This window comes from Pongo abelii, chromosome 8, assembly GCF_028885655.2.
Source record: "Pongo abelii isolate AG06213 chromosome 8, NHGRI_mPonAbe1-v2.0_pri, whole genome shotgun sequence".
Lineage (NCBI taxonomy): Eukaryota > Metazoa > Chordata > Mammalia > Primates > Hominidae > Pongo > Pongo abelii.
In genome coordinates, this window is record NC_071993.2 from 73,201,039 (window position 1) to 73,226,341 (window position 25,303).

At 48.3% G+C, this 25,303-nt stretch overlaps 1 protein-coding gene and 1 pseudogene across 24 annotated transcripts; both read left to right on the forward strand.

Annotated features, from left to right (window-relative positions):
- Positions 1 to 1,105: 1,105 nt before the first annotated feature.
- On the forward strand, positions 1,106 to 1,450 carry LOC112135223 (small ribosomal subunit protein eS26-like; annotated as a pseudogene).
- An 8,804-nt stretch (positions 1,451 to 10,254) lies between these two features.
- TBATA (thymus, brain and testes associated) lies at positions 10,255 to 24,617 on the forward strand. 24 transcript variants are annotated; one of them, XR_008510502.2, is made up of 11 exons: positions 10,255 to 10,373; positions 10,889 to 11,015; positions 12,152 to 12,268; positions 13,570 to 13,805; positions 15,866 to 16,015; positions 16,972 to 17,051; positions 18,511 to 18,711; positions 20,589 to 20,670; positions 21,499 to 21,643; positions 23,289 to 23,646; positions 24,126 to 24,617. XR_008510502.2 is itself a non-coding variant. In XM_063727620.1 (11 exons), exons 3-11 carry the CDS (start codon positions 12,228 to 12,230, stop codon positions 24,286 to 24,288), a joined length of 1,035 nt encoding a protein of 344 aa, XP_063583690.1. In that variant the 5' UTR covers positions 10,276 to 10,432; positions 10,889 to 11,015; positions 12,152 to 12,227; the 3' UTR covers positions 24,289 to 24,617. The 24 variants fall into 24 exon arrangements, 13 of the variants coding, with proteins under 13 accessions (XP_063583690.1, XP_063583687.1, XP_063583691.1 ...); XR_010141564.1 differs by having other exon boundaries at positions 10,276 to 10,432; XR_010141567.1 differs by having other exon boundaries at positions 10,276 to 10,432; positions 18,529 to 18,711.
- Positions 24,618 to 25,303: the final 686 nt, after the last annotated feature.

The following is a 25,303-nucleotide window of genomic DNA, read 5'->3' on the forward strand; positions in this document are numbered from 1 at the left end:
CAAAAATAAAGAAGCCTCAATTGGAGGATGAAAAATGCCATTGCCAAGATAATCACATGGCAACAGCATTGGCACATTCTTTTTCATTAGCTAATAATCCCAAGGCTCGTCCCTATAATGCTAACAGAATGGGGGCCAGTCATCACTGCAGAAATCCAGGACACTGGAGTACAGATGTCCCAAACCTCCAGGTTACAAGTCACCCCAGGGACCCTGTCCTCATTGCAGACAAGAGGGTCATTGGAAGAGTGAGAATCCCTCTCCCCATCATAAGGTGAGGCACCTCTTCCTTCTGGGCTGTAACAGCCAAAGCCTTACCAACCTATCCAACAAGGGGGTTTTGCAGAACAAGGACAAGGGCAACAACAAGGACAAGCACCTCTAACTCTATTCCTGGATTATGATCAACTTCTGAGAGTCATCCTCTAGATGACTCTCAGAAGTCATCCATCCAGCCCCTATCTTTTCCATCTCTATGGATGATCCTCAGGTAAATCTGACTGTGGCTGAACAAGACATAATATTCCTCATAGATACAGGGGCCAGTTATTCAGCTTCAAAAGTTTATTACTACCCAAAGTGCCAGTTCTCCATTTTCCTCATGGGTATTGATGGAAACCCCCAATGAGGCTATTTCACACCGCCACTCCTTTGTAAAATGGAAGGCTATTCCTTTACCCACCCACTTCTTTTAGTCCTGCCAAGCCGTCCTGTTTCATTATTAGATTGTGACTTACAAAGTTACAAGCAATTTACAGCTAAGACCTCATCTTCTAGCAGCTGTATTAACTCACACTTCACCAAAAGAGCCACTGCAGTCTATAGAACCTCATATTCTAAAACAAGTGCCATTTGAGGTTTGGAATATTTTTATTCCTGGTCATTCAATATCAGCTGTCCCCATCATCATTCAGCTTAAAAATCCCAATAAGTTCCCCAGAACTCCCCCCAATAGCCCTTGAAACTAGAAGAACAAAAAGGGTTACAGCCCCTGGTAACAAAATTTTCAACCCATGGATTATTGCACCCATGTAACTCGCCTTGCAACACTCCCATTTTAGCTGTAAAGAAACCAGATGTCCTCTCTCCAGTCTGTGCCTCCAAGATGACAAAGAAAAGGAACAACGGTCTCGCCAAAAAGGGCCACAGCCACATGCAGCCTATTCGCTGCATGAACTGTGCCTGATGCATGCCCAAGGACAAGGCTATTAAGAAATTTGTCATTCGAAACATAGTGGAGCCCGCAGCAGTCAGGGACATTTTTGAAGCGAGCGTCTTCAATGCCTATGTGCTTTCCAAGCAGTATGTGAAGGTACATTACTGTGTGAGTTGTGCAATTCACAGCAAAGTAGTCAGGAATCAATCTCGTGAAGGCTTCAAGGACCCAACACCCCCACCCTGATTTAGACCTGTGGGTGCTGCCCCATGACCCCTACCAAAGCCTATGTAAGGAGCTGAGTCCTTAAAGACTGAGGACAGACTATTCTCTGGAGAAAAATAACATGGAAATTGTACTTTTAAAAAAATGGCTCCTACTGACTAGTACAGGACCTTAGAATTGTTAATGAAGCTATTCTTCCTATTCATCCTATTGTCCCAAACCCTTACACTCTTTTTGGACAAATTCTCTCCATCACAGCTTGGTTTACTGTACTTGATCTTAAGGATGCCTTTTTCTGCATTCCTGTACACCCAGACAGCCAACTTTTTTTTGCTTTTGAATAGCAAGACTCAGATACTCAACTAGCTCAAAGTTAACTTAAACAGTTCTGTCCCAGGGATTCAGAGATAGCCCCCACCATTTTGGATAGGCCCTAGCCAAAAACCTGTCTACCCTGCAGTTTCTCCCAGATAGCAATCTACTCCAGTATGTGGATGGACCTGCTAATCTGTAGTCCTAACAAGGCTGTTTTAGACCAAAATACAATATTAGTACTAAATAAACTTGCTGACAGTGGCTACAAAGTATCTCCTTCTAAGGTACAAATATCCACACAAAGGGTTCAATTTTGGGTCTTATTTTAACCTTCAGTACAAAGAGCCCCTAAGCATATGTAAAAATCTTAAACGTGACAACTCCAGGAACTAAACAACAGCTTCGGTCCTTTTTGGGTATGGCCAGGTTTTACAGAATATGGATTCCTTCCTTTGGATTAATAGCAAAACGTTTATATGAATCCCTCAAGGGAACTGAGGAGCAACCTCTGTTCTAGACTAATGTTATGAAGCATGCTCTAAACACTTAAAAACAGGCTTTAATCTCAGCCCCACCCTTAGCCCTAGTAGATCTGACTAGGCCTTTATTTTTGAATGTACACGAATGAAGGGGAATAGCTTTGGGAGTCTTAGCCCAAGATCTAGGGCCCTTTAAGTGCCCTATAGCATATTTTTGGAAAACTTTAGACCTAGTATCCCAGAAAGGTCATTCCCCCTCATCCCAGCCTAAGAGCCTTAGCAACAGTGGCCCTCTTAATCCGAGAGGCCTCAAAAATACGTTACCTGCCGCACCTGGGCTCTCACTGCTTTGCAGCACTGCTAATAATTATTTAAGCCCTTTTCAAACTTCAGCCCTATCCCATCTTAATAATTCTCTTCATTATGGTGATTGTACTCTGGGAACAATAGCTCATACCCAAATCAGTGTCTTGAACATAACTTCCAATTCAGAATTCCATTCTAGAAGAAAAAGGGCCCGAAGACTTAGTGTGGCCAGAATTGTGGGAACTATTGCAACTCTCTTTACTTACCGTGAAATCTCAATATAGGAACTTACCACCTCCCTTGAAATAGCCTTAGCAAAAACTGGCACAAGTCTATCAGCACTAGAAAAGTCTTTGCACTCACTAGCAGGAATGGGGTTAATAACAGACAAGCTCTAGATTACCCCCTAGCTGAACAAGGAGGAGTCAGTGCTGTCATCAAGAAAACCTGCTACACCTACATTAATGTATCTGAAAAAGTGGAAACTAAGGTCCAAGAAATCTTCAAACAAGCCAAATGGCTACACACACTTTCCCAAAGTAACCAAGACTGAGCCAAAACCTCTACTGATTGGTTTCCAAAAATCACCTGGCTTCTCCCATTCCTTGAACCTTTATTCCTTGTCATTCTTCTTTTGAAATTTGGTCCCTGACTTTTTAATGCTCTCATTAAGTTTATATCTTTCAGATTACAACAATTTCATCTACAGATGACTATGCAATCCCAATACCAGCCTCCTGATGGTATCTGGTCTTCCCCACCTCTTCATGAATGAGTTTTTCATGACCCTTCATTCCCTTCATGACAGAGAGCAAGAAAGGGAAAAACACAACCTATACCTTCAATGCCCCCTTTCAGTAGGGATTAGCCAGATGGACTCAACGCCCCTTTTCACTGTGGCATTTTCCCTTTCTTGAAACCCCAGTAGGCAGCAGGTAGACATGAGCATGGGGGAATATAGAGGGTCAAAGATTCCAAACTATTTGTCAGGGGAAAAATGAGGAAAGCAAAAGTCACCTGGTGAACATCGAGCAGGCCCCAGAGACAAAAAACTCCTTATCTGAGGAATTTAGAAGTATAATGAAAGAAGTGAAGACCACCTGGTGAGTATCAAACAGTCTATTCGGAAGCAAACTCCTTATCTAGGAAATTTAGAGGTAAATTAAACTTCCCTAGTACCTAAAGTTGTCATGTGGTTCCAGGTCTCTTTCAAAAAAAAAAAATTATAAGTAAATAGAAATTCTATACATCTCCAGAATGCCATGCCAAAACTCATTATGCAACCCTTGCTGACATTAGGGCACCAAAATGTCGACACATGTAATCATTTATCATGACCTACGTGGCTAATACGGTCCAAATGACCCTTAAGCTCCCACCTTAAGGCCCATAAATGCTCCTAAGGAAAATCCACCTTGGTGTGCTCAGTCCTCTCTTGCTGAGGCTCCCCACTGCACTCTTCTGCGGCATTCTTTCTTTATAATAAAACCTTCCTTTTTCAAACCAATACTGCTGTTGGTAAATTCTTCTTAACAACCCGTAAGTCAACCACTTCCTGATGCAGGGGCTCTGACACCTCACCCAGCACAAATCTGCTGTAAAAAAATGGTTAGAGGGAGTTCTCTAAACAGAAACGAAACAATAATAGAAGAAACTCTGGAACATAAGGAAGGAAGAGCCCAGTAAGTAAAAATATGGGTAAATATAATGGGCTTTCCTTCTCTTGAGATTTCTAAATTGTGTTTGACAGTTGAAGCAAAACTTACAACACTGTTTGATATGGCTCTTAATGTATGTAGAGGAAATATTTAAAACAATTGTCAACAAAGGGAGATAAAGGAACATAAAGGTATGAGCTTCTATACCTCACACGAAGTGGTAAAACAAGGATACCAGTAGACTGTGATATGTTTTATATATGTGTGTATATATATATATGTTATATATGTATAAAATATGTATATATGTATAAAATAAAATATATATGTATAAAATAAAATACCTACAGCAGCCACTAAAAGAACCATACAGAGATACACTCAAAAACATTGTAAATAAATCAAAATGGAATTCTTAGTAGAATGTCCAAGAAACCCACAGTGAGACAGGAAAAAAAAAAAAGAACATAAATTGGTAGAGTGGATTTTAAAACTTGATACAACTCTATGCAGTCTGTAAGAAACTCATTTCAAATATGATGACATAGGAATGTTGAATGTAAAATGATGAAAAAAGATAAATCATGCAATCATTAATTAAAGGAAGAGAGTGGCTAAATTAATATCAGATAAGGTAAACTTCAGAGCAAAGAAAATGACAGAGACATAGGGGATATTAAATAATAATAAAAGCACCAGTCTATCAAGAAGATCTAGCAATCCTAAATGTATGTGCACCAAACAGCAGAGTCACAAAATGTGTGAAGAAACTGACGGAACTGAAAAGAGAAATAGACAAATCCACAATTATTGTTGGAAGCTTCAATAACCCTCTCTCAACAATTGATAGAACTAGACAAAAATTAGCAAGAATATACAAGAACTCAACAACAATTTTAACCAATAGACTTTAACATTTATAGAGCCTTTCACCCAATAACAGCAGAATACACATTCTTTTCTAGTGCTCATAGAATGTACACCAACATAGACCACATCCTGAGCCACAAAACAAACCTCAACGCATTTAAAGAATTAAAATAATGTAGAGTACCTTCCCCAAGCACAATTGAATCAATGTTGAAATCAATAGCACAAAGATAACAGGAGGGTGAGCATGGTGGTTTATGTCTGTAATCCCAGCACTTTGGGAGGCCAAGGTGGGTGGATCACTTGAGCTTAGAAGTTCAAGACCAGCCTGGGTAACACGGCAAGACCCCATCTCTACAGAAAATACAAAAATTAGCCAGGCATGGTGGTGTACACCTATAGTCCCAGCTACTTGAAAGCCAAGGTGGGAGGATCACTTGAGCCTGGGAGGTCAAGGCTGCAGTTAGCTGTAATTCCACCACTGAACTACAGCCTGGGTAACAGAGTGAGACACTGTCTCATTTAAAAATAAATAAATAAATGAAAAAGATAACAGAGAAATCTGCAAACATTTGGAAATTAATAACATGCTTCTTTAAAAAATCCATGTTGGTAAAAGAAAATTTTAAAGGAAATTTTAAAAGTACATTATAACTGAATGAAAATGAAGACATAGCACATCAAGATTTGTGGGCGACTGCTAAAGTACTCTGGGAGGAACATTTATAGCACTAAATGCATATATTAGAAAAGAGGAGGCCAGGCACGATGGCTCATGCTTGTAATCCCAGCACTTTGGGAGGTCGAGATGGTTGGATCACGAGGTCAGGAGTTCAAGACCAGCCTGGCCAAGATGGTTAAACCCCGTCTCTACTAAAAATACAAAAAAAATTAGCTGGACATGGTGGCAGGCGCCTGTAATCCCAGCAACTCGGGAGGCTGAGGCAGAGAATTGCTTGAACCTGGGAAGCAGAGGCTGCAGTGAGCCAAGATCGTGCCACTGCACTCCAGCCTGGGTGACAGAGCGAGACTCCATCCCCCTAACAAAAAAAACGACAGAGAAAAGTGTCCAACAAATAACCTAAGCACCCCCCTCACAAACCTAGAAAAAGCAGTGCAAAATAAATCCAAAACAAGCAGAACAATGAAATAATGAAGATAAGAGCAGAAATCCATGAAATTGAAAACAGAAAAAAATAGGAAAAATATCAATAAAACAAAGAGCTGGTTCTTTGAAAACATCAATAAAATTGGCAAACTTCTATCTAGCAAGACTGGTAAAAAAAGAGAGAGAAAGAAATCACAAATTAATAGCATCAGGAATGAAATAAAGATATCACTACATATTCTACAGATATCAAAAGGATAATAAGAGAATACTACAAAACAACCCTACACAAATAAATCTTACAATATAAGAGACATTGGCCAACTCCTTGAAAAGCAAACTATTACAACTCACCCATTTTGAAATAGATCTCTTGAATAGTCCCATAACTGTTAAGAAAATTGAATTTTCAATTTTAAAACACCCCAAAAAGTAAATCTCCAGGCCCAGGTAGTTTCACTGGAGAAATCCAGCAAATATTTAAAGAAGAATTAACATCAATTTTACACAATCTCTTCCAGAAAATAGAAAAGGAGGTAACACTTCCCAATTCATTTTATGAAATTAGTATTACCCTGATGATACCCAAACCAGAGGAAGACACTACAAAAAGGAAACTACAGATAAATATTCATCATAAATATAGGTGCAATAATCCTTAACAAAATATTTTCAGGTAGAATCCAGCAATATATAAAAAGAATTGTACACCATGACCAAGTGGGGCTTATTCCAGGGATAAAAAGCTAGTTCAATATTTGAAAAATCAATGTACTGACCAGCAAAAGAACAAAAATCACACGATCATATTAGTTGATGCAGAAAAACAGCATTTGATAAAATTCAACACCCATTTATGACAAAAATGCTCAGAAAAATAGGAATAGAGAGGGACTTCTTTAACCTGATAAAGAGTATATATAAAAAACCTACAGCTGACATTATATTTAATGGTTAAAGACTCCGTGTTTACTTCCTAAGATTAGGAACAAGGTAAGGATGTGCACTCTCACCACTGTTATTCAACTTAGTATTGGAAGTTCTAGGCAGTGCAGTAAGACAAGAGAAGAGAAGAAAAGAGAAGAGAAGAGAAGAGAAGAAAAAGCATATATATGGGAAAGAAAAGAAGAAAGAAAACTGTCCCTATTTGCAGATGATATTATTATCTATGTAGAAAATTCCAGGGAATCTACAACATATCTCCAGAAACTAATAAGTGAGTTCAGCAAGGTTGCAGGATACAAACTAACATACAAAATTAATAGTGTTTCTATATACTAGCAATGCATATATGGACACCAAAATTTAAAATACCATACCATTTACAGTTCCTTTAAAAACAAAAACTGAAATAGGTGAAAATCTAACAAAACATGTCCATGGCTTTTATGCTGAAAACTATAAAATGCTGATTAAAGTAATCAAAGAAGATTTAAATAAATGGAGAGACATACTATGTTCATGGACTGGAAGACTCAACATGGTAAAGATGTCCATTCTCCCCAAATCGATACAGAAGTTTAACCTGATTCTTATAAAAATCTAAACAAAAATGTTTGTAGATATCAATAAGATTATTCTAAAATTTGTATGGAAAGGCAAAGGAACTAGAATATCCAAGACACTCTTAAAAAAACAAAGCTGGAAGTCTTATACCACTTATATAGACATCAAGATGTATTTAAAGCTACAGTAATTAAGAGAATATAGTGTTGTTGCATTGGTAGACAGAAAGTCCAGAGACAGGCCCATACATATATGGATACTTGAATTTTGATAAAGATGGTACTGCAGAGATAAGGACAATGTTTTAAGTAATGGTACTGGGTCGAATGGATATTTATATGGAAAAAAATATGTAAATTTTGACCCCTATCTTACACCAAACACAAAAATCAATTCTGTATTGATCGTAGATCTAAATGTGAACAGCAAAACAGTAAATGTTCAGAAAATAATAAAGGAGAATTATCTTCATAACTTTGTGTAGGCAAAGATCTCTTAAAACACAAAACCCACTAACCATTAAGGACAAAATTGATAAACTGGGTTATGTTAAAATTAGGAATTCTCTTTATCAAAAGACTGCATGTAGACACAGACAAGCAACACACAAAGGAGAGAATATATTTGCAACACTAATAACTAGAGATTTATCTGATCATTAATTTCCCCATCTATAGGATTACATGAGGTAATATATCTAAGAGGTTGGCACAGTGCCTGGCACATAGGAAGTGTTCCATGAAGTTTATATTGCTTCTGTTATGACTGAGTCATCCAGGCCAAGGACTGTACCTCAAATCACTCTCAGGCTGACAGATCTCTCTCCAGTTTTTGACGCTCCACAAAGGAGTCAGAAGAGTTTCCTCAGCTCTTCTTTTACAAACCAGTGTTGAAGACATTTCCTGAGGAACCCCTTCATCCCCCCAGCTGCAGTCCCTATGCAGACCCCCATGCTCGATTGTAAATAACATAGTTGAAGCATTACAAGGCACCAGTGGGGAGGATGCGAGTGGGTTTTCATCTCAGCTGAGTCAGCTCACGTGGTGGGAAATGCCCCAAGAGTGCTGAAAGCAGGAGGGAGGAGTGGCTTGTCACAGGGAAGAAAGCCTCTCTTCTCCCAAACGCTGTATCATCTATCTTCACAGCTGCCAGGATGCCCAGAAGTATGGAAGAGGGGGTTTTCAGTATGATTTCAAAAGAGTCACCTCGTTCCTGCAGAGACAGGCCCAGAAAAAGCCAGGGAGCGTCCTGACCTGCCGAAGGATGGGTGGGCATTTGGAGTAGGCCAAGACCAGAGGCCAGCCCTCAGGGGGCTACCACAGTGGTATGAATCCCCACCCCTTAGCTGGGAGGGGCAGAACTTTTGAAGGACTTGGGTTTGCCTCTAGCTACCCACCTTCCTTTTCTTGCTCCCCAGAGAAAAGACCCAGAGTCTGGAAGCCCCAGAGCACCAGTATGAAGCCAGGGGTGCTGAGGGCAAAGGCCCTGGGAAAAGCCCACCTCATCATTCTGAGGGACAGCACCCGGCACTGTCTGCAAGCATTCCCATAGTTTACAGAGCCTGTCTACACCCCTCCCGGCATCTGATCGAGTTACAGCCCTGTCGGCTAAGAACTATCCTTACCCCCATTTGACAGGTGTCCAAGTTGAGCCTCAGAGAAATAGTGAACTACCTAAGATAGTTCTCAGATGAAGGACTCATCCTACTACCTCCATCAAGTTACCAATAATGATGATGATTATTATCCTTTTTGAGCATCTTCTGTGTGCCAGACATACAACTAAAGGCTTCACTTCCATTAGCTTGTCTTCAGAACAACCACAGAAGTAGGCGAGGATATCCCATTTTATAGACCCAGAGAAGGCAATAACAGTAAGAAATTATACTTGGGGGCAGATACTGTTTGAAACACTTTAATGTATATCAACTCAATTAATATTCTCAAACATCCTGTGAGAATAAGTGCAATATCATCATCTCCATTTTAGGGATATGGGAACTAAGGCTCAGAGAAGGCAGGTGCATTGTCTGAGGCCACACAACTAGGAAGTAGCAGAATAGGAACTCGAAGCAAGGATTCTTCCCACTATTTTGCATCTGTGGCAGTCCCGGTGACTTACCCAAGGTAACGTGTCTATGGGATGTTGAAATCTGATTAGAACACCTGTCCAAATGCAAGCCCAGAATCTTCCCACCCAGTTATCATGCAGAGAGAGGGGCTGGGGTCCCTCTGGGTAATGCGGGCTGTCATCTTCTCTCCTTCTAAGACCCATCTCCCTGAGAATGAGTCCCCAGAACCAAGATGCGTGGAAGCCGACCCCTGTGTGGTGGGGTCAGGCCAGGTGGGGCTGTCAAAGCTGGGATGCAGCCCACCAACGTCCTCTGCCAGTGTTCCACCTCCATCCGCTTCTCACTGGCTAAAACCAGCCCCAGACTCTCCTTCTCTCCCTTGGCCCCCATTGAAAGGGTTGGATGGGAGGCAGCCGGGAAGTCAGGAGGGACAGAAGGTCCTTAGCCCTTGTCTACCCTTCCAGGAGGGGGAGACAGGCAGGGGATGTGGTAGAGGGGTGCTGGGCAGAGGTTCTGAAGTTGTGGGAACAGGGTAACCTAGCAACCACTGGGCTCATTGTCACAAAGCAAGCAGACTTGCCCACAGAATCCCACAGCCTTCCCCTCGATTTGTCCTCTTGCTCCTTCCTGCTAGGACAGCAGGGCTTCTCGTACACATGCTGTAGCGGGCACTGCCTTGGTGAGTCCAGGGACCTCTCGGGAGAGGAGATGGACCCTGGACAGCCCAGAAGGGCAGAGGTAGAAAGGGAAGTTCTGTGGCTGGATTGATGGGAGCCCTCAGACCCCTCTGCCTGGCTGGCTGGGGCCCCAGGGACAGAGAGCAGGGGCAGGGCAGGGCAGGGCAGACTACACTGGGGTCCCGCCTGTCCCGCTCTGGACAAGGCAGGCTTGGCCTACTAGTGTCCCTGTCGGCCTCTCTACAGCCGCTGTGGGTTATGACCCCCTGGTGGCTTATTGGATCAATTTAATGGATCATATCTAACATTTAAGAAATAAAAACCAAAAATAGGGTAAAAATATCAGTGTGCATCATATGTAGTATGGATAAATATTGCTTCAGGATATTATTGTTTTAGTTTCACACACACACACAAACCCGTGTGTGAATTGGATCATGACATAAAGAATTTCTTACTGTCATCACACCCAAACACATTTGCAAGTCTCTGTTCTAAAGAGTACTTTTTCCCATAGGCAGGAGGATTTGGGGCTTCCACATATCCTGTTCTCAAGATTGTAGCATCTAAGTACTCTAGAGCCCAGTCCCTGACATCAAGGATGTCTGGAGCTTCCTTTTAAGGAGAGAAAAGATCAGCAAACTGTGAGTCAGACTGCCCGGGCTCTGGTTCCTTCTGTGTGACCTCAGCAAATCTCCCCTGCTTCCCTGATCTCAGACAACACCAACCCATCCCACTACCTGATGAAGGCTGGCATTGGGAGATCTCTGGGGTCCCTTGCAGATTATGTGACTCTGAGGGTTAATTCTCAAAATGCGCTGATGTCCTGTCCCAACCCCATCCCTAGCACTTTGGCTAGATATATATATTCAGGTCCATAGATTTAATCACAATTCTTGGTTTTCACACCTATCATCTTTCATCTATGCCATTTAATTAATTTATTTAATAATATAATAAACACAAGCAAATACACCACCCAAACCAAGAACAAGAACATCACCACTAACACATCTCCTTATATGCGCTTCTCCTGCACACGTCCCCTTCCCACCTTCCCTCGGAAATAGCCACTGTGTGAATTTCGTGCTTAGCATTTCCTTGTTTGATGCTGTTGTTGCTGTTTTATCGCATGTTCATGATCATTTTGCTTGCTTTTAAACTTTTATTTTTAGAAAGGATCTCAGGCTATGTGGTCCTCTGGAACACACATAAACTAAACCATTTATGAAAGAAAAATAATATGTTTTTAAACACAACATTTATACAGTTTAGTAGTTATTTTATATTAACTACACATTATATATAGTGGATGACAACAATTGTATTGTTTCAAATGCATATATCTTGTTATACTGTAGTCTATTTAATAGTAATTAATAAAAAGTAAATTGAGTTAATAAGATTGCATAAATATAACATCCCAAAACCAAGAATTGTACGTTTTCTCATACTGATTATAAGATTCATCCATGTTGTTACATGTAGCTGTGACTCATTTATTTTCATAGCAATAAAGTATCCCATTCTCTGAATGCACCACAGCTTACTTATCCATTCTTCTGCCATCAGACATTTGGGTTGCCACCAGTTTTTTGCTATTTTGAACCGTGTTTATATGAATATTCTTATAAGTAGCCCCTGTTGTACATCTGTGAGAATTTCTCTTATATCTGGGAAAGAAATTGCTGGGTGATACAGCATACAAATGCTCAATTTTATAAGATATTACCATCTCTCCCCCTAAAATGCCTGTTCCTTTTTACACTTCCACCACCAGTTCATGAGAGTTCCTGTTCTGCATCTTCAACACTAGTATTAAGTGCACTGGCCTTTAGTCTGTTAGAAAGCATACAATGGCTACAGATGTTCAATTGGCTGATTATCCACTGATGAGGTGAGGCTCCAAATGCCCACCCTGCTGACTGAGGAGGGCTTGGGGTAGGGCAGGGTGGAAGAAAAAGGTGGCCTTGGGGGATCTCAACAGATTAGGAGTCCAAGAGAGGTGGTTCTTACTGGACTTCTGCTGCCAGTCAGGCAGACCCCCTGATGGGTCCTCAGGCCCAAGTTAGCCCAGGTAATGGGCTTTGCCCCTCCTGGGCAGGGAAAAGACTTGAGCAGGTGCCAGAAGCACTGAGCAAAGGAGTTCCAGGGGTTCTCAGGAGGTGAATTCCTCTGTTACTTGGGGGTAGAAGAGGACAGCTAACTGCAACTTTCAGAGAAGGTTTGCTTTATTTCTTTAAGCCCCAGATCCCTTAGAGGCGAATGGAGAATGGAACAGGAAACTCAGGGGCCAGGTCAGTGGAGTCCTCAGAGGGTCCCTGGGCAGCACGCCTTGCTTAGCACATCCAGAGTCCATCTGTACTCCAAAAGGACTCCCTTCAGCCAGGGCCACCGTGAGAAGGGCATGCAGATGGCGATCAGGCAGGTGGTCCCAGCAGGCCTCCAGTGGGGAGTGGCCCACCTTTGCTGATCTTGACCTTCCTCCAAGGGCAGATGCACAGCGTCCTCAGGAAGGGGAGGGGTGTGGGGTAGAGGAGAGAGGACCCAAGCTGGCTTGTCTCCAGCAAAGCAAAACAGAGCTTGAAGCTTCCCTCAGCGTCACAGCCCCAGTAGCTGCTGCATCAGCTCTTACTCTCCTAGGAGGGACCCCCATGGAAACAGAACTTGCTGGTCTGGTCTGGCCTAAGCTCCAGCTCTGGCCTCTGGACGCTGAGTCTGAGCCAAGACTACTACTAAGTGCATGGGAGAGGATGACAGCCTATAGCTGGCCTCTGGGCTGTCCACAGTCTGGCTTGGGGAGAGGCCCCTGTTGAGACCATCCCCATCCCCAGGGATGTATATAAGGTGACTTTGCTCCATCCTGGGTATTTTGATGAGTAGGTGGGTCTGCTGCTTCTCTTTCTGGTTTCAGATATGGTCTCTGGGAAAAAACTGGGGTGCTGGGAGAGTCTGAGTTCCCTCAAATGGATGCTAGCTCCCTGATAAGGAAGACTAATCAGGACAGGATTGCACCAGTTGGGAAAGGACTCTAGGGGAGGCCTAGTTTTGGTGCTATGGGGGTGGTGGTGAAACCCAGGAAACCAGATTTCAGAGCTCCTCAGGAAGGGGCTCTGTAATAAGCACTGAGCTCTGAGCCCAGGTGGGCCCACTGCCAGAGGAGACTCCATTAGCTTCTCCTGAAACCTCCTCCTTCAGTCCAAAGGCTGAGCTGAAACCTGAGAAGAAGTCAGGGTGCAAGCCAAGGAGCCCCAGGGACAGTGGGCCACAGAAAGAACTGGTGATCCCAGGGATTGTGGATTTCGAGCGGATCCGCCAGGCATTGAGGACCCCCAAGCCCCAAAGCCCTGGCACCTACTGCTTTGGACGCCTCAGTCACCACTCCTTCTTCTCCCGGCACCACCCACACCCCCAGCACGTGACCCACATTCAAGGTAGGGCCTGGCTGGTTGGGGTGGGAGCAGAGGGAGTATCACTAATTGGTCTTGAGAACTGGGAAGGAATAATTGATGGCAGCCCGTTTCCAGGCTGGGGCCCAGAGAGGTTGGGGTCCAGGATCCCAGGGCTGCCAAAGAACCCAGCCAGGACTGTGTTCGGTGGGCAGGAGAGAAGCCTCCAAGGGTGGGTGACAGGTTCCCTACAGAGTCCCCTGACTGCTGGGTTCTCCCATTTTATGAATCAGAGAAAGGGATAAGTTCTGTCCTGGAGCAGTGCTCTGTTCTCTAAGTTCTCTAACCTAGGCCATGTCAGCCACTCAGCCATCCAGCCAGCCATCAAATATTTATTGAGTGTGAACTATTGGCTAGGCACTTTTTTAGGCCTTGGGGATACAACAGTGAACAAGACAGACATGGTGGCCCCCCTCCTGGAGCTGACCTCCAGTGGGGAGGGATGGGAGATGGGGAAGGTGTCAAGTGCCCAGGCTGCAGTGGGAAGATAGCTATTTTTGAAAGGTGGTCAAGGAAGACATGGCCATTAACATGACATTTGAGCAAAGAACTGCACGGGAACTGTGCACACGGCAGGGGGAAGGATGTCTCAGGCAGGTAGATCTGCAAATACAAAGTCCAGAAGGCAAGAGCGCTCCCACTCTGTTGGAGCAGCAGCAAGGAAGCAGAAGCTGGTCTGGCTGGAGTAAAGTAGGAGAGGAGAACGGAGAAGGCATCAGGGAGACAGTGGGCCCAGATCAGCTAGGCATTTGGGCCACTGTTGTCACCATTAAGCCACCTTCCTGAATCAGCTGGAGCCCTTGGAAGGCTGAGAGCACAGAAGTGAGATGTTTTAGCAAGGTCATCCTGGCTTCTGTCTTAAGTGTGGCTTGGACCAGGGGCTAGAAGTGGAAGACTCAGTGGCTCTATCCTGGAGATATGTGAAAGGTAAAGTCAGTAGGACTCGGCGATTGATTAAAAGTGGAGTGTGAGAGGAAGAGAAGAGTTAAGGCCGACTTAGATTTTTGGCCTGAGCACCTGGGAAACTGGAGTGCATTGACTGAGACAGGGAAATCTGCAGAAGGGCCAGTGTAGGCTGGGAGGAGTCAGGGGTTTGGTCTCTGATGTGGGAGATGGGTGACGCGAGATGCTTTCTAGACCTCCAGGTGGAGGTACGGGGGTGCAGTCGGATCTGGAGTTCAGGGCAGAGACACAGACATGAGAGCCATTCGAGAGGGGGTGTTTCAAGTGGTGGGCCTGGGTAGGATCACCAAGGAGTCCATGTAGGTACAGGAGAGAAAAACCTGGGGGCAGGTCCCTGGGGACCCCAGGATTAAGAGGTTGAGAAGATGAGAAGTCGGCAGAGGAGATGAGGAGAGGTAGTGAGCTGGGACAAGAGTGAGGGGTCCTGGCACCAAAAGGGAAGTGTTTCAGGGAGGAGAGAGCAGCCCTGCTAGGTCCTCGCCAGGCCGGTCTTCAAGCCTCACTATCAATAGTGATATAATAATCACCCAGGGTTAGCCAGAAGGGTCCTCAAGTGTAAATGGCCCCCACTAACTCCAGGCTGCCCTGCATGCAGCCTTGCACAGGCTGACCAAAGCAGAAGTTTTCTGCAGAGGGTGTGGCTCAATCTCTCTCCCTGTCATGTGAGCCCAGGCCTCTCCCATCATGAACTGTGACGTAATGCCCTTGCCCCAGCATTCTCATCTTTAAGCTGCCCGCCTACCCCTGCGTACTCACATCGGCAATTTGTTGCCCTGTCATAGGAAATCAGAAGATCTTCAGGACTAGGGGCCCAGGAAGCCTAAGTTCTTGTCTCACCTCTGCCCAACTCACAGTGTGGCCCTGAGCAGGCCCTTCCCCTGTCCATTCTAGGATCCCCCCGTGGGTGAGGTGGTCGCTGGTCTAGGTGGTTGCAACACCTTCCCAGCTCTGATAATCGATCAGCTTGTGGTCACTGGAAGAGGTGGAGCCGGAATCACCCTGCCCCTCAGCCTCTTCCCAGCCTCCTGGAGGTCTTAAGGTCCACCTAAGCCTCCCTTCCCACAGCCTCTAACCCTTTGCAGATCTCACCGGGAAGCCCGTCTGTGTCGTCAGGGATTTTCCAGCCCCCTTGCCTGAGTCAACTGTCTTTTCCGGCTGTCAAATGGGGATGCCCACCATCTCTGTCCCCATTGGAGACCCACAGTCTAATCGGAACCCCCAGCTTTCTTCTGGTGGGTACTTGGGCCATGCCTCCCTCTACCCTGGGGCTCATGCCTCTCCCCAAGGCTGCCTCACTTGTGTGGGTGCCCAGAAGGAAAGGGCCATCGCTCTTAGGTCAGTGAGGTCCGCTGGGGGAACCTCATTTTTTCTCCCATTTCCTTGGACAGCCTAATCTCTGCATTAATCCCCACCCAGCAAGTCCTAGCCAGCAGAAATGCACCCCTGCTTGGATTTGAGGTGCTTGAGGAGTAATAGCACACAGAGGGGAAGCAGATGTTGAGCCTGCAGTCGTGTGACTGGCAGCTGTAGGGCAGAATGCTATAAGGAATATTTAGTAGCTTGTGTGCTCAGGCATTGGCCAACCAGAACAATCAGCCACAGTGCTGGCTTGGCATTCCAGAGGTCTCTGCTCTGCTGAGTGTTATCCTTTCCACGACTGAGGTGCTGGAAGCCAGTTTGGTGGGGACAGGGGAGAGATCCTGGAGAAGGGGCTGGGGCTGCCGGTGCAGGCCAGAGAGACTTGGAAGGCTGGCTGCAGCTCTCTTTGCCACCCTCTCCAGGGAGTAGTTCGATTTCTTAATAACAGGCCCATCCATATCTCCTCAGCTTCAGTCTTGGCCTCAGGGACCTAAAAGAGGCAAAGCTAGATTAAACCATGTGCATCTCGGCACAGGCAACAAAATGTTCTCCAGCATCCCCTAGAAATGCCACAGGCTAGGACATCAACATCAGCCCCTGCTAGAAGGAAAGCAATACCCCACCCCCGTACCCCACCCACTGCCACAACCACCACCCATGGTGTGAATCCAGATCCTTCTCTCTCCAGGGCACTGCCTCCCCCTTTCCCTTTAAGATCCAGGCAGGGAGGCCAAGAAGGAGAGCAGACTCCTCTACCAAGGCCTGGTGGCACAGGGAGGGGAGGAGGGCCCCTGACTTCAGTTGGCAGGACCTTGTTGCCTCCTCCCAGAAGCCTGGAAGAAGGAATTGAAGGAGCTGGCTTCCCGGGTGGCCTTCTTCACCAAGGAGGATGAGCTGAAGAAGAAAGAGGTGGGTGCGGAACACAGGAGCTAGTCTGGGAAGAGGTGAAACGGATCCTTCCCTGTGTAAGGAGATCCTTCCCGAGTCAGTTCAGCCTACCAGAGGTGGGGTGGGGGGACTGATTCATACAAACATCAGGGGAAAGGTCACAGTGAGGGAGAGAGCACACCTAGGCGGAGAAATCCAAGCAGGGGTTTTAGGACAGGCGGCACTTGGGGGCCTTCGATACCTAAGTGAGATGTTCACAAGGGGACTGAGGAGTTCCGGGCAGAGGCACCTAGCACAGCAGCTCAAAAGCTGGCAAATGCAGGGCACCATCAGAAACCAGGCTATAAGTGGGCAGCAATGGGAAAGGTGAGGGGGGGCAGACTTTGCATGTGGGGAGGAGCAGCTTGTTTTTTTTTTTGAGACGGAGTCTCGCTGTTGCCCAGGCTGGAGTGCGGTGGCGCGATCTCGTCTCACTGCAGGCTCCGCCCCCCGGGGTTCACGCCATTCTCCTGCCTCAGCCTCCCGAGTAGCCGGGACTACAGGTGCCCTCCACCTCGCCCAGCTAATTTTTTGTATTTTTAGTAGAGACGGGGTTTCACCGTGTTAGCCAGGAGAGCAGCTTGTTCTTAATCGCCAAAATCTTTAGTGTCTAATCACATAAGGAGCAGAGAATCTCGGAAGGTTTTCAAACATGATAGGGGTGACCCCATAGGTGCCATTTGATGATAAAACAGTAAAGTCACCTGAGAGGCAGCTTGAAGGTGACTGGAATTGCTCTTAGACAGCCTGGTCCTGCCCCTTGTCCTGGGCAACCTTGTGGTTGCCCCTTGTCCTGCCTCTTGTCTTGGGCAACCAGAGTGGACAGGCAGAGGCCCTGCTTCTCATTCCTGCTCACAGCTAACTCACTGCAGCACTCAGGACAACTCAGCTAAGCTGTCTGGGTCTCTGTTTTCTTATCTTTAAAATGGGGGGAAGGATACTATCAGTCTTAACTGGAATTGCAAGAGCAGGAGGCCCCGGGCCCCAGGCCTCTCTGGGACAGACCTGGGGGCAGCTGAGCTGGGAATTAAGGTAGGCGCTGGGCCCTTGGTGCAGGATGCTGTTTTCAAATCTCTGATGGCTGTGGGGAGGAGCAGCAGGGAGGACTTGCCTGGGAGGAAGAACGAGAACCACCCATGGGCATCCAGCGATCGACCCTCCGTTACTGAGTTCCAGGAGGAAGAGCTTTTGCTAGTTTAAGCATGATAGCTGATAGTGGAAGGGCCAGCTGCTGGAGAGAGGGCCGGGGATGCCCAAGGAGGGGTCTAGGGCAGGTGGGGGGTGGGTGGGTGGCAGAGCTGAATGATACCCTGGGACCCTGGCAACGCTGTGATGCTAGGATTTGGGAGGCGAAGTGCCCTGGGATTGTGACCCGGCCTCCTGCTCCTCTCCTCCCCTCGGCCCTCTTCCTCCCCTCTTGCTGACTGCCTGGAGTCTCTAGCCACTTTTGTCCCAGCAGAAGGAGCAGAAGGAGGAGCCTCTGCGGGAGCAGGGGGCAAAGTACTCGGCAGAGACTGGGAGGCTCATCCCTGCTTCTACCCGGACTGTCGGCCGCCGCAGATCTCACCAGGGCCAGCAGAGTCAGTCTTCCAGCAGAGATGAAGGAGTCCAGGCCTTTCTCCTTCAGGATCAGGAGCTGCTGGTGAGGGCCCAGTTCTGCTCCCGGGCTCCTGGCTCTCCACATTAGGAGTCTTACAAACCGCTTTAGGGCGAGGCCCCTCCCAGGGATACTGGTGCTTAGGACTGTTAAGACCAGAAAACTCCAGCCCTGGGGAGTCAGCAGCCGGGGATATGACCCCCTGCTGCGGGCATGTGAGTCCTAGGTTTCCTTGTGAGTCCTTTCCCCTCCCTGGGCCCTAGTTCCGTGATCTATCCACTGGAAATATGAATGCATTGTTGTCGAGGGTGCCTTCTACCTGTGGCATTTGCTGAGTTAGTGAAGGGAGCTGCAATGATGGATTGAAGAAGGAGGTCCTGCCCACCACAGCAGGCTGCACCCCACAGCCTGCATGGCTAGGCCCAGCCTGGTGTCCACACTCAGAGAGGGGCCCGGCTTGTGCTTCAGTGAGCACAGAGCCCAACTCCTCCATGCTCACGTTTCCCCATCGAGGCCTGAGATGAGTCCATGCCTCATCCCAGTGGGTGAAGGCATCAGAGGTCCCTATGAAAATGCACGGATGTCCTCCAAGAAAGGCCAGAAGTGGAGCCAGCATCCTGCCACCTTCCTTGTGACCAGCGCTGTCAGACACACACTCCCTCTGAAACCTTGCCACAATGCAGCAAAGTGGATAGAGCAGACAGGGCTCAGCACCCCCATGCCACAGATGGGGAGGCCGAGGCCCTGCCAAGTGATAGTCCATGGGCCAGGTCCCCTGAGATGGAGCAGCACAGCTAGGACTAAGGTGCTTTCTCCACCATAGGGCAGCCTCACCTCGCCTGGAATTAGGTTCTCGGGTCCTGTGGGGAGGGGGCACAGGGCAGGTAAGTTGGACGCAGAGAATGGAGAAGGGCCCAGTGGCAGGTCAGGGTGGGTCAGCACAGCGGGTGGGCATCTGGGGACGAGGGTGGGCCCCTAAGCAGGCAGAGGCCTGGGGAGAGGCCCAGCCCAGATTCCGCTCTGCTGAGGGTGAGGCCGACCTGCTGGGGACTGACGGGCCCCTCCAGGTCCTAGGATGACTGACCGCCAGGAGCTGAGGGGGCCTCACTTTCCTAGGACTCCAGGGCTCCCAGCTTTCACCTCGGGCCCCAACTCCAGCCTGCCATAGCTACAGCCACCAGCAGCAGTCTGGCCTAGGGAGCCCCCATAGCCTATCCCAGACAGAGCTGGATCTTTTCCTGATGCTAAATGACTGGAGAACGCAGGGGAAAATGAGCCCGGAAGTAGCAAAGATGTCAAAGACTGAGGATTTAGCAAGGAGCCAAGCATGCCTGCAGCTCTGCAGGAGGGAGCCTGGTGCTGAGCAGTTTGCAGAACCGGCCTGTGCTGCCCCTCAGGCTGCCCTCTGGGCTTCCCCCACCCCTTTTCCAACATCCCCAGACTCCGGGACTTTTGGGGTATGGCGTACCATGGGGTTCCTGAAATCCCCACACCAAGGCCCTGGGCTTGTGGGATTTGGTGTGTCTCTGAGGAGCTGACTGGCCAGCTCGGACCTTGGCTTCCCAGTGAGGGGCCCTAGGGAATAACCAGCTGAGCAGGCTTCAAGGATGTGGGGTCCACAGAGCCTTTCGCTGAGGCCGCGTTCTGCCACCAACTTCCTGCTAGCATCCCCTCTCAAGGCCTCGGATTCTCCACTTGTCCAGCAGGAAGGTTAAGAATCTTCCTCCGGGGCTGTCGTGAGACAAAGCCCTCTGTTAAGTGCAAAGTCCAATGTGGAGGAAAAGGCACGGACCCTTGTGGGAGCAAGTTTAGCCCAGCAGGCGCCTCTGGGAGCGCACTTTGGGGGAAGGGTCCCCTTGGTGCCCTACAAACCTACATTTGCCTGTACTCCTGGCTGGAATGTGCTGGCCTCCTGCCCACAGGTCCTGGAGCTCCTGTGTCAGATCCTGGAAACAGACTCGCTAAGCGCGATCCAGTTCTGGCTGCTCTACGCTCCGCCCAAGGGTGAGGACACAGCCCCGCAGCACTATCTCAGTGGAGGCTACCAAGGTCCTGCCCTTGATCTCTGGTTCTGCAGGACTCAAATGTCACTCAGCTCCCACCCTGGAGGGGGCCTTCCACGGAGGCCTCTCCTCCATTTTGGAGCCCCAAACTAACCCTTCCCAGCTGGACAGCATCTCTGCTTCCTCCTCCCCAATTCCTCAGCAGGATTTCCTTACCCCTGCTCCTTGGAGGGGACCCCTCTTTCATGCTGACCCCGGGCCTAGGCACCTGGGAGGAAAAATCCAAAGACTGTACTTAGCAGACACAGCCCCTCACACATTGCAGTGGGAGACCCACACACATACAGGTGCAAGTATATGCACATGGGGCTACAAACGTGTATACACATGAACACGAGAATACACACATGGACGCAATGGGACAGTGGGTAGGGGGTGCATCTGAGTAGAAGGGTGAGGAGTGATGAGAACCAGGAAGCTAATTGGAGAAGACTTCCTGGACAGGAGAGTAAAGGAGAAGGAGGAGGAGGAAGGCAGGTCCCCAGTAGACTTCCCAGCGTGGGCCCGGAGATATGGTGGGCAGGAGGGCCAGCTGGGGCCAAGAAGAAGGCATACACATCCTCATGTGGCAGGACAGGGATGTGAAAGGGCTAGGGGCTCTGCACACATGGGCCAGGAGAGAAGAGGGAGCTCTCCCAAGGGGACCTGAGGGCAGAAGGTGGGATGCTTAGAGAAAGCTGCCCTGGATGGAGGCCCTGCTTCTGGCCCCACCACAGGGACAGGAAGGGGGCTGGGGGCTGATGACTCTGCCCCCGGGCTGTGCTTTCAGAAAAAGACCTCGCTCTGGGACTTCTGCAGACAGCAGTGGCTCAGCTCCTTCCCCAGCCCCTAGTCTCCATCCCTACAGAAAAGCTCCTAAACCAGCTTCAAGAAGTGCACGAACCTCCTCAGGAGAAGCAAGAGCCACCCTGCAGGTGGGCCCCGCACCCCACCCCTGCCCTTCTGCAGCCTTCTGTCCTCCCAGGTGAGGCCAGTGGGACCTGGAGAAGGGAGCCTGGTGCTGGCCAGGGCCTGGGCTGACTAAGTCTGTCCTGGAGGCAGAGGCCCAGCCCCTCCCCAGGGACCTTCTAGTGCTACCCAAGGCGCTTCAAGGCCAACACAGCCAGACCAGCCCCCGAACTGCCAGGGCTGGGGAGACCCCAAGGGGGCCACCGGTGTCAATTTTAACCAGATAAGGCTGGATTAGCCACACCTACCTCTTCAGAAGCTCTTTGGTCTATGGGAAGACATGAGTAGAGAGAAAATGCTAACACAAAGCAGTGGTTTTATACCAGTACTAAGTGCCCTGATGGCTGGAAGAGAAAGATTAATTACGAACTGGGGGAGGCCTCACAAAGCAGGTGAGTGGAGCCCAAGAGTCAGCAAGGCCACACAGCAGCGATAAGTTTGCCTGACACTGCCGAGTGTTCCACGTTTTTCTAGTCCATCCAACAACCCACTGAGGCAGTATTAGCTCCATTTTACAGATGGGAAAGCTGAGGCTCAGGAACAATAGAATGGCCTTCCCAAAGTAACCTGACTGGTCAGCAGAAGGGCTGGGATTCAGACTTGGACCCGACTGACTCCCAAGGCCAGCAGCACTCAGATTCACCCCAGGAGCTTGTTAAAAATGCAGACCTCTAAAGATTCTAACATAGCAGGCTGGGGTGAAGCAGGGGGGACCTGTATTTTTAACAGTCACCTGAGTGTTTCCAACAGAGTTTGGGAAACACTGATAGGAGCGGTAGGATTTGATTGAGCAAATGAAAGCTTGGGAAAAGGTCATCCTGGGAAGTGGGACCAGCCTGGGTGAAGGCATGGAAGTCAGGAAGGTATACAACTGGGGAATGCCAAGTTTGAGGTGTCTGGAGCATGGGGGACTTGGTGAGAAGAAGCAGGGGTAGGGGTGGACCGAGATTTCTTGAAGTCATGGGTTCTTGCATGGCCTTGGACTTGGTGTTCCCTTCCACTCTGAGAGAGCAAAGGAGGAACGGCCTAGTGAGGAAGACAGGCTTCACTGTGACCTTGGGCAAACCACCTCCCGACTGCAATCATCAGCTTCATCTATCTCTCAAAAGCCCCCTCCCAGAGTCGTAGGGAGGGAAAATAACATCAGGCACATAAAAAGGCATGGGGAGATGTAAAGCCCAATACAAGATGGAAGAGCATCTTTCATACATTTAATTCATTCAAGATGCAGGGTTCTTGTCTTGCCCACTCAAAGGGAAGTCCACAAGGAAACCAGTGGAGCGAGTGAGTGAGGGCTAAGGGGAGGGGTGATGCAGAGTCCATGCCTTGTTGCTCCAGGGACAGGAGGGCCTTGCTTCCCAGTGGAACTAACTGCAGACAGCAGGGCCACAGTTGTCTGGGTCTGGCCTAGGGTGACATAGGAAGGCTACCTGGGTGCTAGCCATGGACAGATGTTTTCTGGCCCTCCAGGAGGGGTGACTCTTGCCTCTCCCTGGAGCAGACAGCTGACTGCACCTGCCCCACCTTCCCCACCTCCCCGTCTCCCCTGCCACCCGTGGGGTCAGGTTTCCAGCATGACCTTCCCAGCCCCTTCTTTGTATTTGGTCACAGTCAATTCCTGAAGAAAACGAAGATATCACCTTTTACAAAAAGCGAAAAACCAGGTAAGATTCCAAGCAGTGGGTCATTCGGGGGGCTCACCAAGGCCCACTCTGGCTGGATTTCTCAGGGGATTCCAGTTAACTTGGAGATGAGTCCCTGTCCAAGGAAGCTGCTCATTTCATCTATTCATTCACTTATTCATATTCATTCATTCACAAATATTTATCAAGCACCCACAATGTGCTGAGCTCTGGGGATCATTGAGGAAGAATTCAGACAAGTTCCTGCTGTCACGGAACTTACTTCCCAGCAAGGAGGAATACAGACAACAAAGTAAAACACCTGGGGAGGAGTGGAGACAGATACTGTAAGGAGAATAACAGGGCTCTGTGGTCAGTAGTGAGAAGGACTGGCAGGTGGGGAGAGGGCTCCTAGAGCTAAACGGCAGGAAAGATACAGCTCTACCCAAGTCTAGGAAGAGCTAACCAGCAAAGCTCCCACCTCTTGGTGTGCTGGTGGAAAAGCAAGCAGACCATGGTGGCTGGGGCCTTCTGGGTGGGGGACAGTGGTAAGGGAGGCATGAGACAGGTGGGAGGAGCTGGCCTGCGGTAAAGGCCAGGGGTGTGCATGAGTGTATAAGAGGGTTATGAGCAGGGTGTGCATGCCCCCTCTGGCTACTGTGTGCAGCATGGACTATGGGGGGACAAGAATGGGTGAGGGAGACCAAGGAGAGGCTGCTGCAGTCATCCCGGTGCCTTAGACTAGAGTGGGCAGCAGGAGTGGCAGCAGGCTGGAGGGGAGAGAAGAGGAAACACACCCTCAATGTATATTATTCTCCCTGATTAGACCATCAGAGGTCCAGAGTGCCTGGCAAAGAGGCACAGAGTAGGCATCTCATCGATATTTGTTACTTGGATGTTGAAAGAAGAGAGGTTGGATTCCATTCGCTCCATTCCTCTTAGGTTGGATTCCCTCCTCGGTCACCAGCAGAGCTGAGAGCAGGAGCTAGGCTTGACTCAGACCTTCCCCTCAGCATTCACACATCCACCTGCAGCTCCCAGGTGGGGGCCCCACCTTCCCGGTCCTCTCCTGCCTGCTGTCTCTCCTCCCACTAGAGTACATTGGAGAAGCTCAAGTCCTCCGGATGCATTCAAGCCAGAACACAGAGGAGAAGACATCGAAGCCGAGGGCAGAGAGCTGAAGGGCCCTAACACCTGTGCCTGCATTGCTCAAGAGCAGCCCCAAGGGTTCAGGGGTGTTTCTGTCTCCACCACCTTCACAGCAGTACCTGATTCCCTACCATGAAAACTCTACTAAATAAAACCGTCTTCCCTGAGAGAGGACAGTTCTGCTTTCCTAGCAGTGGGAGGCCTGTGCTTGGTTGGGGTCACTGATTCCAGGAGAGGGATGGGCTGCACGGAACCATCCCTACTCCCCACTCCCATGGGAAAGCCCAAGTGCTACCTCCACGTGGGGCTCCCTGGTCCTTTTATGTTCTAGAGAACTGAAGGGCAGATGGCAGTTGGGGCATCCTGAGAAAGGACTCTGCCCCTCCTGGAGCTGAGACACACAGGACTCTGGGTGGGGTAGAGCAGAGGTTAGGGAACATGCAGGCCTCCTTAGAATGATCACTGTTGCCAATTATTGAGTTTCTGTTTTTGTGTGTGCTGGGCACAGAGGCAGCAAGTTAGGTAAAAGCTGGTGATGAGCACAATGTGAATTGTTCAATGTGCTTTATATGCAGTACATATCTACACACATGCAGGTGAAACAACTTGTCCAAAGTCCTATAGTTAACAAGTGGCCAGGATCCAAAGCCTGGATGTCTGGCTTCAGAACCCCTGCTCCTGAAAACTGCATTCTGGCTGGGCGCGGTGGCTCACGCCTGTAATCCCAGGACTTTGGGAGGCTGAGGTAGGTGGATCACCTGAGATCAGGAGTTCAAGACAAGCCTGACCAACATGGCGAAACACCATCTCTACTAAAAATACAAAAATTAGCCAGGCATGGTAGTGGATGCTTGT